This window comes from Cydia splendana, chromosome 26 (assembly GCF_910591565.1).
Source record: "Cydia splendana chromosome 26, ilCydSple1.2, whole genome shotgun sequence".
NCBI classification, from domain to species: domain Eukaryota; kingdom Metazoa; phylum Arthropoda; class Insecta; order Lepidoptera; family Tortricidae; genus Cydia; species Cydia splendana.
The window spans coordinates 8,844,201-8,859,559 of record NC_085985.1 but is presented as its reverse complement, the minus strand read 5'-3'; the positions used below and the strand labels follow the sequence as shown (position 1 = coordinate 8,859,559).

Here is a 15,359-nt window from a genome sequence, read left to right as displayed (position 1 = left end):
GTATTTGAAATACCAAATACAAATTACTTTGGTGACGGGTATTTGAAATACAAAATACAAATTTGAAATACAAAATACAGTGTTTAAAATAATGTATTTCAAATACAAAATACCTTTAAATTTTTTTGTTTAGTCATTTAGTTTTTTTAACGAATATCCTTTCCTAAAAACTTATAGGGTCATTGCGCTAGTTTTCGTCCAGCTCTAGTTTTCGTCCAGCTCTAGTTTTCGTCCACTTGCGAAATTTGAATATAAACCTACATTGCTGCACAAATTTGGACTGATTTCAATCCTTAATGCCGAAACAATATATACAGGCTGACCTTAGCCATTGGACTAACCCTGAAATCCCACGTACGGTTACTTCTCAGAAATGCTCTAACGGTAATATTTTTTTAATTAGAACAAAAGATAAAAAAATAAATTATCAAACAAAAGTTATTTCCAATAATCGACAACAAAAAGAAACATACTGTATTAATCATTGGCAGTGCTTTTGACAATTTGTTTGAAAATGTGCGGCAATGATGCCATTTGTAAAAAGACAGAATCTTATTAATGTCATAAATAAAAAAGATAATCAAAACGGTCGAAGAAGGTTTCATACTATTTATTACCTCAGGAGCTACTAACACATACAGGTTGCTCCAAAGTAAAAAAAACGTAATTTGTTAATTTCTTCGTAACCGCTACACCGATTGTTATGATACTTTGTATACTGGTTCTAAATACCCTAATGCATATATACATTTCGGCTTTGTCCAATGGCTAGAACAACCTGTATATATGTCTACATATCAAAATTATATTTCGCAAGTAGTAAATTAAAAATGAAATATATTATTTGCTAATCTGTCAAGTGGTCTAAAACTAGAGCATGGACGGAAACTACTGCAATGACCCTATACCCTGGCTGTTGACGAAAAGTTCCGCGCAGAATAGCTCGCGCATTGTATTTGCCCTCGTACAAGTCGTACATTATATTTAAATAAACGTTCCATTTTAGGATTATAGAATTTAATAAAATGTATTTTGTAGAAATGTATTTTGATGCTTGAAGTATTTGAAATACAAAATACAAAATACATGTGAGTGCAGTATTTGAAATACCAAATACAAAATACTTTTCCAGGTAGTATTTGAAATACAAATACAAAATACTTTTCCAGGTAGTATTTGAAATACAAATACAAAATACAAAAATGTATTTCAAATACGTATTTCAAATACATGTAATTGAAATACTGCCCAACCCTGCCTGTACATCAGACACCCCGAGGCGCCCCTGTCCATGTCCCCAGATGCGACCGCAGCCCCCACGCCCTACTGCCCCTGTCTCAACACCAGCCTCGCCGTCAGCAATGCCACGCAAGGTACTATTTATCTTATCTTATGTTCCTGTACGACATTAGACACCCCGAGGCGCCCCTGTCCATGTCCCTGGACGCGACCGCAGCCCCCACGCCCTACTGCCCCTGTCTCAACACCAGCCTCGCCGTCAGCAATGCCACGCAAGGTACTATCTTATCTTATCTTATTTTCCTGTACGACATCAGACACTCCGAGGCGCCCCTATCCATGTCCCTGGACGCGACCGCAGCCCCCACGCCCTACTGCCCCTGTCTCAACACCAGCCTCGCCGTCAGCAATGCTACGCAAAGTATTATTTATCTTATCTTATGTTCCTGTACGACATTAGACACCCCGAGGCGCCCCTGTCCATGTCCCTGGACGCGACCGCAGCCCCCACGCCCTACTGCCCCTGTCTCAACACCAGCCTCGCCGTCAGCAATGCCACGCAAGGTACTATTTATCTTATCTTATGTTCCTGTACGACATTAGACACCCCGAGGCGCCCCTGTCCATGTCCCTGGACGCGACCGCAGCCCCCACGCCCTACTGCCCCTGTCTCAACACCAGCCTCGCCGTCAGCAATGCCACGCAAGGTACTATCTTATCTTATCTTATTTTCCTGTACGACATCAGACACTCCGAGGCGCCCCTATCCATGTCCCTGGACGCGACCGCAGCCCCCACGCCCTACTGCCCCTGTCTCAACACCAGCCTCGCCGTCAGCAATGCTACGCAAAGTATTATTTATCTTATCTTATGTTCCTGTACGACATTAGACACCCCGAGGCGCCCCTGTCCATGTCCCTGGACGCGACCGCAGCCCCCACGCCCTACTGCCCCTGTCTCAACACCAGCCTCGCCGTCAGCAATGCTACGCAAGGTACTATTTATCTTATCTTATGTTCCTGTACATCAGACACCCCGAGGCGCCCCTGTCCATGTCCCTGGACTCGACCGCAGCCCCCACGCCCTACTGCCCCTGCCTCAACACCAGCCTCGCCGTCAGCAATGCCACGCAAGGTACTATTTATCTTATCTTATGTTCCTGTACGACATTAGACACCCCGAGGCGCCCCTGTCCATGTCCCTGGACGCGACCGCAGCCCCCACGCCCTACTGCCCCTGTCTCAACACCAGCCTCGCCGTCAGCAATGCCACGCAAGGTACTATTTATCTTATCTTATGTTCCTGTACGACATTAGACACCCCGAGGCGCCCCTGTCCATGTCCCTGGACGCGACCGCAGCCCCCACGCCCTACTGCCCCTGTCTCAACACCAGCCTCACCGTCAGCAATGCCACGCAAGGTACTATCTTATCTTATCTTATTTTCCTGTACGACATCAGACACTCCGAGGCGCCCCTATCCATGTCCCTGGACGCGACCGCAGCCCCCACGCCCTACTGCCCCTGTCTCAACACCAGCCTCGCCGTCAGCAATGCTACGCAAAGTATTATTTATCTTATCTTATGTTCCTGTACATCAGACACCCCGTGGCGCCCCTGTCCATGTCCCTGGACGCGACCGCAGCCCCCACGCCCTACTGCCCCTGTCTCAACACCAGCCTCGCCGTCAGCAATGCCACGCAAGGTACTATTTATCTTATCTTATGTTCCTGTACATCAGACACCCCGAGGCGCCCCTCTCCATGTCCCTGGACGCGACCGCTGCCCCCACGCCCTACTGCCCCTGTCTCAACACCAGCCTCGCCGTCAGCAATGCCACGCAAGGTATTATTTATCTTATCTTATGTTCCTGTACATCAGACACCCCGAGGCGCCCCTGTCCATGTCCCTGGACGCGACCGCAGCCCCCACGCCCTACTGCCCCTGTCTCAACACCAGCCTCACCGTCAGCAATGCCACGCAAGGTACTATCTTATCTTATCTTATTTTCCTGTACGACATCAGACACTCCGAGGCGCCCCTATCCATGTCCCTGGACGCGACCGCAGCCCCCACGCCCTACTGCCCCTGTCTCAACACCAGCCTCGCCGTCAGCAATGCCACGCAAGGTACTATTTATCTTATCTTATGTTCCTGTACATCAGACACTCCGAGGCGCCCCTGTCCATGTCCCTGGACGCGACCGCAGCCCCCACGCCCTACTGCCCCTGTCTCAACACCAGCCTCGCCGTCAGCAATGCTACGCAAAGTATTATTTATCTTATCTTATGTTCCTGTACGACATTAGACACCCCGTGGCGCCCCTGTCCATGTCCCTGGACGCGACCGCAGCCCCCACGCCCTACTGCCCCTGTCTCAACACCAGCCTCGCCGTCAGCAATGCCACGCAAGGTACTATTTATCTTATCTTATGTTCCTGTACGACATTAGACACCCCGAGGCGCCCCTGTCCATGTCCCTGGACGCGACCGCAGCCCCCACGCCCTACTGCCCCTGTCTCAACACCAGCCTCACCGTCAGCAATGCCACGCAAGGTACTATCTTATCTTATCTTATTTTCCTGTACGACATCAGACACTCCGAGGCGCCCCTATCCATGTCCCTGGACGCGACCGCAGCCCCCACGCCCTACTGCCCCTGTCTCAACACCAGCCTCGCCGTCAGCAATGCTACGCAAAGTATTATTTATCTTATCTTATGTTCCTGTACATCAGACACCCCGTGGCGCCCCTGTCCATGTCCCTGGACGCGACCGCAGCCCCCACGCCCTACTGCCCCTGTCTCAACACCAGCCTCGCCGTCAGCAATGCCACGCAAGGTACTATTTATCTTATCTTATGTTCCTGTACATCAGACACCCCGAGGCGCCCCTCTCCATGTCCCTGGACGCGACCGCTGCCCCCACGCCCTACTGCCCCTGTCTCAACACCAGCCTCGCCGTCAGCAATGCCACGCAAGGTACTATTTATCTTATCTTATGTTCCTGTACGACATTAGACACCCCGAGGCGCCCCTGTCCATGTCCCTGGACGCGACCGCAGCCCCCACGCCCTACTGCCCCTGTCTCAACACCAGCCTCACCGTCAGCAATGCCACGCAAGGTACTATCTTATCTTATCTTATTTTCCTGTACGACATCAGACACTCCGAGGCGCCCCTATCCATGTCCCTGGACGCGACCGCAGCCCCCACGCCCTACTGCCCCTGTCTCAACACCAGCCTCGCCGTCAGCAATGCCACGCAAGGTACTATTTATCTTATCTTATGTTCCTGTACATCAGACACCCCGTGGCGCCCCTGTCCATGTCCCTGGACGCGACCGCAGCCCCCACGCCCTACTGCCCCTGTCTCAACACCAGCCTCGCCGTCAGCAATGCCACGCAAGGTACTATTTATCTTATCTTATGTTCCTGTACATCAGACACCCCGAGGCGCCCCTCTCCATGTCCCTGGACGCGACCGCAGCCCCCACGCCCTACTGCCCCTGTCTCAACACCAGCCTCGCCGTCAGCAATGCCACGCAAGGTACTATTTATCTTATCTTATGTTCCTGTACATCAGACACCCCGAGGCGCCCCTGTCCATGTCCCTGGACGCGACCGCAGCCCCCACGCCCTACTGCCCCTGTCTCAACACCAGCCTCACCGTCAGCAATGCCACGCAAGGTACTATCTTATCTTATCTTATTTTCCTGTACGACATCAGACACTCCGAGGCGCCCCTATCCATGTCCCTGGACGCGACCGCAGCCCCCACGCCCTACTGCCCCTGTCTCAACACCAGCCTCGCCGTCAGCAATGCTACGCAAAGTATTATTTATCTTATCTTATGTTCCTGTACGACATTAGACACCCCGTGGCGCCCCTGTCCATGTCCCTGGACGCGACCGCAGCCCCCACGCCCTACTGCCCCTGTCTCAACACCAGCCTCGCCGTCAGCAATGCTACGCAAGGTACTATTTATCTTATCTTATGTTCCTGTACGACATTAGACACCCCGAGGCGCCCCTGTCCATGTCCCTGGACGCGACCGCAGCCCCCACGCCCTACTGCCCCTGTCTCAACACCAGCCTCGCCGTCAGCAATGCCACGCAAGGTACTATTTATCTTATCTTATGTTCCTGTACGACATTAGACACCCCGAGGCGCCCCTGTCCATGTCCCTGGACGCGACCGCAGCCCCCACGCCCTACTGCCCCTGTCTCAACACCAGCCTCACCGTCAGCAATGCCACGCAAGGTACTATCTTATCTTATCTTATTTTCCTGTACGACATCAGACACTCCGAGGCGCCCCTATCCATGTCCCTGGACGCGACCGCAGCCCCCACGCCCTACTGCCCCTGTCTCAACACCAGCCTCGCCGTCAGCAATGCTACGCAAAGTATTATTTATCTTATCTTATGTTCCTGTACATCAGACACCCCGTGGCGCCCCTGTCCATGTCCCTGGACGCGACCGCAGCCCCCACGCCCTACTGCCCCTGTCTCAACACCAGCCTCGCCGTCAGCAATGCCACGCAAGGTACTATTTATCTTATCTTATGTTCCTGTACATCAGACACCCCGAGGCGCCCCTCTCCATGTCCCTGGACGCGACCGCTGCCCCCACGCCCTACTGCCCCTGTCTCAACACCAGCCTCGCCGTCAGCAATGCCACGCAAGGTATTATTTATCTTATCTTATGTTCCTGTACATCAGACACCCCGAGGCGCCCCTGTCCATGTCCCTGGACGCGACCGCAGCCCCCACGCCCTACTGCCCCTGTCTCAACACCAGCCTCACCGTCAGCAATGCCACGCAAGGTACTATCTTATCTTATCTTATTTTCCTGTACGACATCAGACACTCCGAGGCGCCCCTATCCATGTCCCTGGACGCGACCGCAGCCCCCACGCCCTACTGCCCCTGTCTCAACACCAGCCTCACCGTCAGCAATGCCACGCAAGGTACTATCTTATCTTATCTTATTTTCCTGTACGACATCAGACACTCCGAGGCGCCCCTATCCATGTCCCTGGACGCGACCGCAGCCCCCACGCCCTACTGCCCCTGTCTCAACACCAGCCTCGCCGTCAGCAATGCTACGCAAAGTATTATTTATCTTATCTTATGTTCCTGTACATCAGACACCCCGTGGCGCCCCTGTCCATGTCCCTGGACGCGACCGCAGCCCCCACGCCCTACTGCCCCTGTCTCAACACCAGCCTCGCCGTCAGCAATGCCACGCAAGGTACTATTTATCTTATCTTATGTTCCTGTACATCAGACACCCCGAGGCGCCCCTCTCCATGTCCCTGGACGCGACCGCAGCCCCCACGCCCTACTGCCCCTGTCTCAACACCAGCCTCGCCGTCAGCAATGCCACGCAAGGTACTATTTATCTTATCTTATGTTCCTGTACATCAGACACCCCGAGGCGCCCCTGTCCATGTCCCTGGACGCGACCGCAGCCCCCACGCCCTACTGCCCCTGTCTCAACACCAGCCTCACCGTCAGCAATGCCACGCAAGGTACTATCTTATCTTATCTTATTTTCCTGTACGACATCAGACACTCCGAGGCGCCCCTATCCATGTCCCTGGACGCGACCGCAGCCCCCACGCCCTACTGCCCCTGTCTCAACACCAGCCTCGCCGTCAGCAATGCCACGCAAGGTACTATTTATCTTATCTTATGTTCCTGTACATCAGACACCCCGTGGCGCCCCTGTCCATGTCCCTGGACGCGACCGCAGCCCCCACGCCCTACTGCCCCTGTCTCAACACCAGCCTCGCCGTCAGCAATGCCACGCAAGGTACTATTTATCTTATCTTATGTTCCTGTACATCAGACACCCCGAGGCGCCCCTCTCCATGTCCCTGGACGCGACCGCTGCCCCCACGCCCTACTGCCCCTGTCTCAACACCAGCCTCGCCGTCAGCAATGCCACGCAAGGTACTATTTATCTTATCTTATGTTCCTGTACATCAGACACCCCGTGGCGCCCCTGTCCATGTCCCTGGACGCGACCGCAGCCCCCACGCCCTACTGCCCCTGTCTCAACACCAGCCTCACCGTCAGCAATGCCACGCAAGGTACTATCTTATCTTATCTTATTTTCCTGTACGACATCAGACACCCCGAGGCGCCCCTGTCCATGTCCCTGGACGCGACCGCAGCCCCCACGCCCTACTGCCCCTGTCTCAACACCAGCCTCGCCGTCAGCAATGCCACGCAAGGTACTATCTTATCTTATCTTATTTTCCTGTACGACATCAGACACTCCGAGGCGCCCCTATCCATGTCCCTGGACGCGACCGCAGCCCCCACGCCCTACTGCCCCTGTCTCAACACCAGCCTCGCCGTCAGCAATGCCACGCAAGGTACTATTTATCTTATCTTATGTTCCTGTACGACATTAGACACCCCGAGGCGCCCCTGTCCATGTCCCTGGACGCGACCGCAGCCCCCACGCCCTACTGCCCCTGTCTCAACACCAGTCTCGCCGTCAGCAATGCCACGCAAGGTACTATTTATCTTATCTTATGTTCCTGTACATCAGACACCCCGAGGCGCCCCTGTCCATGTCCCTGGACGCGACCGCAGCCCCCACGCCCTACTGCCCCTGTCTCAACACCAGCCTCGCCGTCAGCAATGCCACGCAAGGTACTATTTATTTACTAGCTTTTGCCCGCGACTTCGTCTGCGTGGAATTATGAATTTAGGTAGATAGCTATTATTTTATTCAATCTGCGTTTTGTTACACAATACAAAATTCAACACCCCTTTTCACCCCCTTAAAGGGTGATTTCTAAAATGAAAAGTACTCTTTGTCCTTCCCCGGGACTCAAACTATCTCTATACCAAATATCAACTAAATCGTGTACCAGCGCCGGTGCTACACCGCGCGGGCGGGACAGTTCCTATTGACAAAGTTTGTTGTGCAGTTGTTGTTAAGTCCCCATACAAAATTCCACCCCTTTAAGACAGACACACTTTCGCCTTTATAATATTACTAGCTTTTGCCCGCGACTTCGTCTGCGACTCTGCGTGGAATTAGTGACAGCAGCTAAAGTAGGTATAGCGCCGGGATAATGCTAATAGCAATCATTCAATTCGCGCATTGCTTACTTCAATTACTAGGCAATTCATTAATTCTTTCAATTCTAACCCCCTTTGCACTCTCTTCAGGGATGATTTGCACTGCGTGGGCTATCAAAAACGCTGCAGACTTTTCTTGGTCTAACTCTACAGTTGATTCTCGTATCTGTTCCTATTTTTATTTATTATCCATCTGACGTGTGCAATATCTTCCAGTCAACATCACCGCTCAGAAAGAAGCCCGCCACCAGGAGCTGGTTCACGAGACGGTCGAGGTCGGGGTCATGTTTGCCAGCAAGGCCATCGTACAGCTACTCACCAACCCCTTCGTAGGACCTCTGACGCACAAGTGAGTACCAATGTAGCTGTAATGCCAATAACGCATATGTGCGTCAAGTAATAATCGCCGTGAAACTACTCACTAACCCCTTCGTAGTACCTCTGACGCACAAGTGAGTACCAATGTAGCTGTAATGCCAATAACGCATATGTGCGTCAAGCAATAATAACCGTGAAACTGAGTTCACTAACCCCTTTCGTAGGACCTCTGACGCACAAGTGAGTACCTACCAATGTAGCTGTATTGCCAATAACGCATATGTGCGTCAAGTAATAATCACCGTGAAATTATCGTAGAATCACTGACGTACAAGTAAAACGTACTGTAGCTGTAATGACAATGACGCACATGTGCGTTATAGAATAATCACCGTGAAAGTACGAACCAAACCGATTGTAGATTCTGAAGCAGTGGCGGATTTGCAGTCTTTGCCGCCCTAGGCCCAGGCCCTGTAGCCGCCCCTTTCTCAGCACCCATCATAATAACTACATTTTGAGTTATTTCTTGTTATCATCAGCCAATTTTTGGACACAATTTGCCGCCCCCAAAAAACTTGCCGCCCTATACTCTGTATCTTTAGGTATTTAAAAAAGAGTAAACAAAATCTACCCTCAAATAGCTTCTTAAGCCAGTTGAGGGTAGATGAAAACATTACATGATCAAATAATGTAGGTTATAGTTCGTTTTTTTAGCATTATAAATAAGGTAAACAATCTTGATGTGTCTTTTAATTTAAAACACATTTTAAAAATAAGTCACGGCAAATATGTAACAATTATGAATCTAATACGATCATTTATATTCTTCTGCTTTCATAAGTATTAAATTTTGATTTTTAAAAAGCGTTTTTCAATTAAATGACTTGTCAAAATCGCTTACCTTCTTGCAAGTTCTTTCTAATGCAAAAAAAACGAACTATAAAGTCAGGTCGTTCAGTGACAGATCCAGGTGGTTTTGTATTTGGTTGGTTAACCAATAAATGTTATAACTAACCGAAAATGTACTTACAAATTATTTCTTTACTTTTATTTAAATACCTAGATAGACCTAGAAAGATACATACTATAGGCCCGGGCCTACTTGGCCTTAGGGCAAATCCCCCACTGCACTGAAGCATAAGTGAGTCCAATGTAGACGTATGCTCCTATCCTATATTTATCGTTTGGTATTATTTTCAGAATCGGCTACAGCATCCCAATGTTTACCGGCTTCATACTCATGTTCCTCTCCACACTAAGTAAGTACCTAAATTAAACAATAGGGTATTTGACTGTATTTAAAAAAACCGGGCAAGTGCGAGTCGGACTCGCGCACGAAGGGTTCCGTACCATAATGCAAAAAAAAAAAAAAAAAAAAAAAAAAAAACGGTCACCCATCCAAATACTGACCACTCCCGACGTTGCTTAACTTTGGTCAAAAATCACGTTTGTTGTATGGGAGCCCCATTGAAATCTTTATTTTATTCTGTTTTTAGTATTTGTTGTTATAGCGGCAACAGAAATACATCATCTGTGAAAATTTCAACTGTCTAGCTATCACGGTTCGTGAGATACAGCCTGGTGACAGACGGACGGACGGACGGACGGACAGCGAAGTCTTAGTAATAGGGTCCCGTTTTACCCTTTGGTAGTTACTAACTAGTAGTTCGCCCCGAACTGAGAACTCGCGGTTCGTTATAAACTATATAGTGTAGATTCATAGACATCTATTTCATTTTCGACACAAAAAATGTTAAATTCAAGATGGCTGATACGCCTATTTCCTCGCGTACCCACCATAATTGACCAGACAACGATCCACCTACCCTACCAATGTATCTATCCTATGGTCACTCATATTTTCTTGTAAAGGAGTCAACCAGAATAGCAAGACTCCTCCCAAATAGCTTTTGGGCCTTCTAGGCTCTTCTAGCTTCATAACCCCGTGATCGAGCCTGCTCATAATTTAATGACTAAAATATAATGCCCTCAACTACACGTTTACCTAATATAATTGAAATTAGAATACATTTACTTAAGTTATTGCGTATCAAACTATCCTCTGGTAGATCAGCTTAAAAACATCGAAATGCCGGGACGTGCCCCTAGCCAGCCGAATGTTTCAAGTCGAATGTATGAACTTCACTTCACTTCGCTCGCTCGTTCGAAGAACTTCACTTCGCCTCGCTCGCTCGTTCGATAAATTATTTTACACCATGCATGAAATAAAGCACCAGAAGATTAATTAGAGATAGAGGTAGAGAGACACAAAACGTTTCGTTGTCGAAGCGATAGCGATGGACACCTTGGCTAGGCTGGCTGGTCTTATACAAATCAGAGAATAAGGATGACTCACGTTAGACCGGGCCGTGTCCAGGCCGGAGCTTCCGGCGCATCATTTTCTATAGAAAGCATCACGTGATCGCGTCAGGGGCGTATTTACCCTAGGGCCATCCGGGCCATGGCCCGGGGCGCCATCCCCCGGGGGCGGCATATGCCGCCCCTGGCGGATTGCCTTTTGTTTTTCTTCCTTGACTTCTGGGGCGGCGAAACGCATTGGCCCGGGGCGCCAAATTTCAAAATACGCCCCTGGATCGCGTGTCATGTCATAGAAAAGTAAGCTCCGGAAGCTCCGGCCCGGACACGGCCCGGTCTAACGTGAGTCCTCCTTAACCCTTTACCGCATGGATTTTTTAGTCTCCCCGAATTAAATATATGTAATAAAACACTGTTAATGTAACATAAAAAAAATTGTGAAAAAAATCTATATTCGACCCAATTAAAAATAATAGTAAATAACAATTTGTTCCAAATTTGGTACTTTAGTGGCTAACCGGAGCCCGATTATTAAACTGGTCAAATTTCCCATACAACCATTTCCAGTCGCCGTTACGACGCGGTGTTGACACCGTCTGTTTCGGTCACAATTCCAGTCGCAGAGTCGTCGCCGTGTCGACACAGTTACCAGAAATGGGGAAGGGTCGACACATGACACAAAGTGACATAAAGTGTGGTCGCCGTGTGCACACATTGTTTCGGGTTTGCGACTACTTTATGCCAAAATCATTCGTTCATTCGTTCATTTTGTTCCTGTCAAATGGAAACTGTCAGATGGAAAAATAAATAAAAATAAGTGACATTAATACGCCATCTCTAAAACGGATTACAAGACGTAATTATATATTGTTTGCATTTATATTACAATAGGACTTAAATTATTATGGGGAATTAAACTGCTCGAGTGATTTGATAAACTAAGTGTAATATAATCAACGCGCCACCACATTGTTTTAGTTTAGCCGGAAATGAAATTGTTTACTTCTCAGTGCCTGTGTTCATAACTATATTATTTGAAGCATTTTTAGTACTTCGATGCGTATACTATACTTAAATAACAGAAATAACGCTTTACATACTACGAAACTTGTTAATTATGATGTATAAATATGGTTCAAGGCTGAGAAATATTGCAGTCACAAAGTAGTTGCAATGTTTCGACTTTGTGTCGACTCTGTGTTGACACATGACACGCGCTGTCAAAAGTAATAACAAAGTTACTGGTATGTTACTGGATTTGCAAAATGGCTCCTTGTGTTGATTTGTTTTCAGATATTCTCAAAGTGTAAAAATTCCGTGGTCAGAGATGGGCATTAATGGATTAACTGTTTATTCGACTAATTAATGGAATAAAAAAAGTTAAATCTCAAATTTTAATCGCGATTAGTTTAGTCGACCTAACATAGATTGAAATTGAATTAATCTGAATATTAAACGAATAAATTATCGATTAAATCTCGATTGAAAGTTGACAGGGGGCCATTTTTGTACGTAAAAATAATAGAAATGTCTTGCATGCAGATGGTAGCAAAACACTTTGTCATAAAAGTCGAGATGGGTGTCGATATATAGGTTTTAGGGAGTGCCGATTTCGAAAATAATGACCATTTTGGAATCCGAAATGGCGGCCATGCACTGTGTCATAAAAGTCGTCATGGATGTCGTTTTATACGTTTTAGGGGGCCCCAATTTTGAAAATGATGACCATTTTGGAATCCAAAATGGCGGCCATGCACTATGCCATAAAAGTCGTGATGGGTGTCGTTTTATAGGTTTTAGGGGGCGCAGATTTCGAAAATGATGACCATTTTGGATTCCAAGATGGCGGCCATGCACTATGTCATAAAAGTCGTCATGGATGTCGTTTTATAGGTTTTAGGGGGCCCCGATTTAGAAAATGATGACCATTTTGAAATCCAAAATGGCGGCCATGCACTATGCCATAAAAGTCGTCATGGGTGTCGTTTTATAGGTTTTAGGGGGCCCCGATTTAGAAAATGATGACCATTTTGAAATCCAAAATGGCGGCCATGCACTATGCCATAAAAGTCGTCATGGGTGTCGTTTTATAGGTTTTAGGGGGCGCAGATTTCGAAAATGATGACCATTTTGGATTCCAAGATGGCGGCCATGCACTATGTCATAAAAGTCGTCATGGATGTCGTTTTATAGGTTTTAGGGGGCGCAGATTTCGAAAATGATGACCATTTTGAAATCCAAAATGGCGGCCATGCACTATGCCATAAAAGTCGTCATGGGTGTCGTTTTATAGGTTTTAGGGGGCGCAGATTTCGAAAATGATGACCATTTTGGATTCCAAGATGGCGGCCATGCACTATGTCATAAAAGTCGTCATGGATGTCGTTTTATAGGTTTTAGGGGGCGCAGATTTCGAAAATGATGACCATTTTGAAATCCAAAATGGCGGCCATGCACTATGTCATAAAAGTCGTCATGGGTGTCGTTTTATAGGTTTTGCGGGGCGCAGATTTAGAAAATGATAACCATTTTGGATTCCACTTTTATGACAAAATACGTAGCCACCATCTTGGATTATAAAATGATCATCGTTTTCGAATTCTGCACTCCCTAAAACCTATAAATCGACATCCGTGACGACGCAAGTTATCTTTATTTTCAGATCTAACAAATTGCTACAGAATACAAAGGACAAAAAAGAAGCGAGGAGGTAATGAAACAAGCAAAAATACAGATGATTCCTCGACGCAATTGGGTGATTCTTAAATTGTGTCCAGATTTTTTTTTGTCATAAAAGTTTTTATTTTTCACATATTACTCTCACAAGTTCCGTGACATTTCGACCTTGTAATTTTTTAAGTAAATGTTTTTGTTTATCTATGAGGATCTCACTAGAATAGTATAATCAAGGTATGTTTATATTTGATGAATGAAATAGTAACGCAAAAAAAAAATATATTTGTGTCTTATATTATATTCCTGCCGAAGACTTTTATTTTACCTTTTCCTTCTACACAAGTTTGGCCAAGTAATAAGAATTTAGGGCTCTCAATTTTATTTTGACTTCTACAACAGTAAAGCTACGAGGCCATGTTTGGTATCGTTTTCGTATAAATTCGCAGTACCAAATTTAGTTAAGGTATCACATTGACACCATTCCGAAGTAAAAACATATAAGGGTCAAACAGATCACTGTGTTATGTCTTTCCTGTAGACAGACACAAGAGTTAAGGGCTATAAAGGTTCATTTTCTTATTTAACCCTTATCCACGTGAAAAGGTCCTCCTTTTATTTAGAGACCTATGATAAAATCATTGCTTACATGCCCACAAGCTGTTAACTATTGCCCACAGGAGAGAAAAATGTACTGTTCGCGATAACACACTAGTTTTCTCTCCTGTGGGCAATAGTTAACAGCTTGTGGGCATGTAAGTAATGATTTTATCATAGTTCTTTAAATAAAAGGAGGACCTTTTCACGTGGATAAGGGTTAAATAAGAAAAAATTGAAGTCATGTTTTTTTCATCATTTTTAACTAAATCAAAGATGTAGACCATCCCAAATTTCATATAAATCGGTTCAGCGGTTATTGATTTCCCGTACAAATTTCCACGCCACTTTTCACACCTTCAAAAGATGATTTTGGTTATAAGATCTATCCTATGTCCTGTTCCGGGACGCAAACTATTTCTATACCAAATTTCAACGAAATCGGTTCAGCGGTTAAGCGTCAAGAAGAGTTTCAAAAAACCGGCCAAGTGCGAGTCGGACTCGCGTATTAAGGGTTCCGTACATTAAGTCCGACTCGCGCTTGACTGCACATTTCTAATAGGTTTTCCTGTCATCTATAGGTAAAGAACTATTTTGTGTATTCAGACGGACATACATACAGACGCACGAGTGATCCTATAAGGGTTCCGTTTTTTCCTTTTGAGGTACGGAACCCTAAAAAGATTTATTTTTATTTTGTGGAATGGTGTCAATGTGATATCTTAAATGGATTCAGCACCCCAGATTTATACGAAAACGATACCAAACACGGCCTAGCACCTTCACTGATATAGATATATCAAGATAAAATTGAGAGCCCTAAATAAACTTTGCAGAGCGGATATCTCAAAAACTATTCAACATATCGAAAAAATTGACTGAATAAACTTGTAACAAATTAAATTAACTTTCATTTTGTATAAGTGGCCATGTCACTGAGATGCATAGTTTCCGAGATATAATCGAAAAACGGGAAAATGGGACCTTCAAAGCCCCCTCTCTCCCCCCCCGCTCAAGGGCTACGGCCGGGGACTTTTGATATGTTCACCTCCTAACTTGTCAAACCGAGTTACGGAGTCAAAAATTGTGTTCCGAGCATTTCCCTCTACAACTTTT

The 15,359-nt window shown here is 46.8% G+C and overlaps 1 protein-coding gene across 1 annotated transcript in view; it reads left to right on the top strand.

The window, feature by feature from the left end:
• LOC134803443 (synaptic vesicular amine transporter) overlaps window positions 1-15,359 on the top strand; it is a 63,416-nt gene that overhangs the window by 32,441 nt on the left and 15,616 nt on the right. Inside the window, exons 4-5 of the mRNA XM_063776261.1 lie at window positions 8,556-8,688; window positions 9,858-9,916. Coding sequence (XP_063632331.1) covers window positions 8,556-8,688; window positions 9,858-9,916 — 192 coding nt within the window. The remainder of the gene's footprint in view (window positions 1-8,555; window positions 8,689-9,857; window positions 9,917-15,359) is intronic.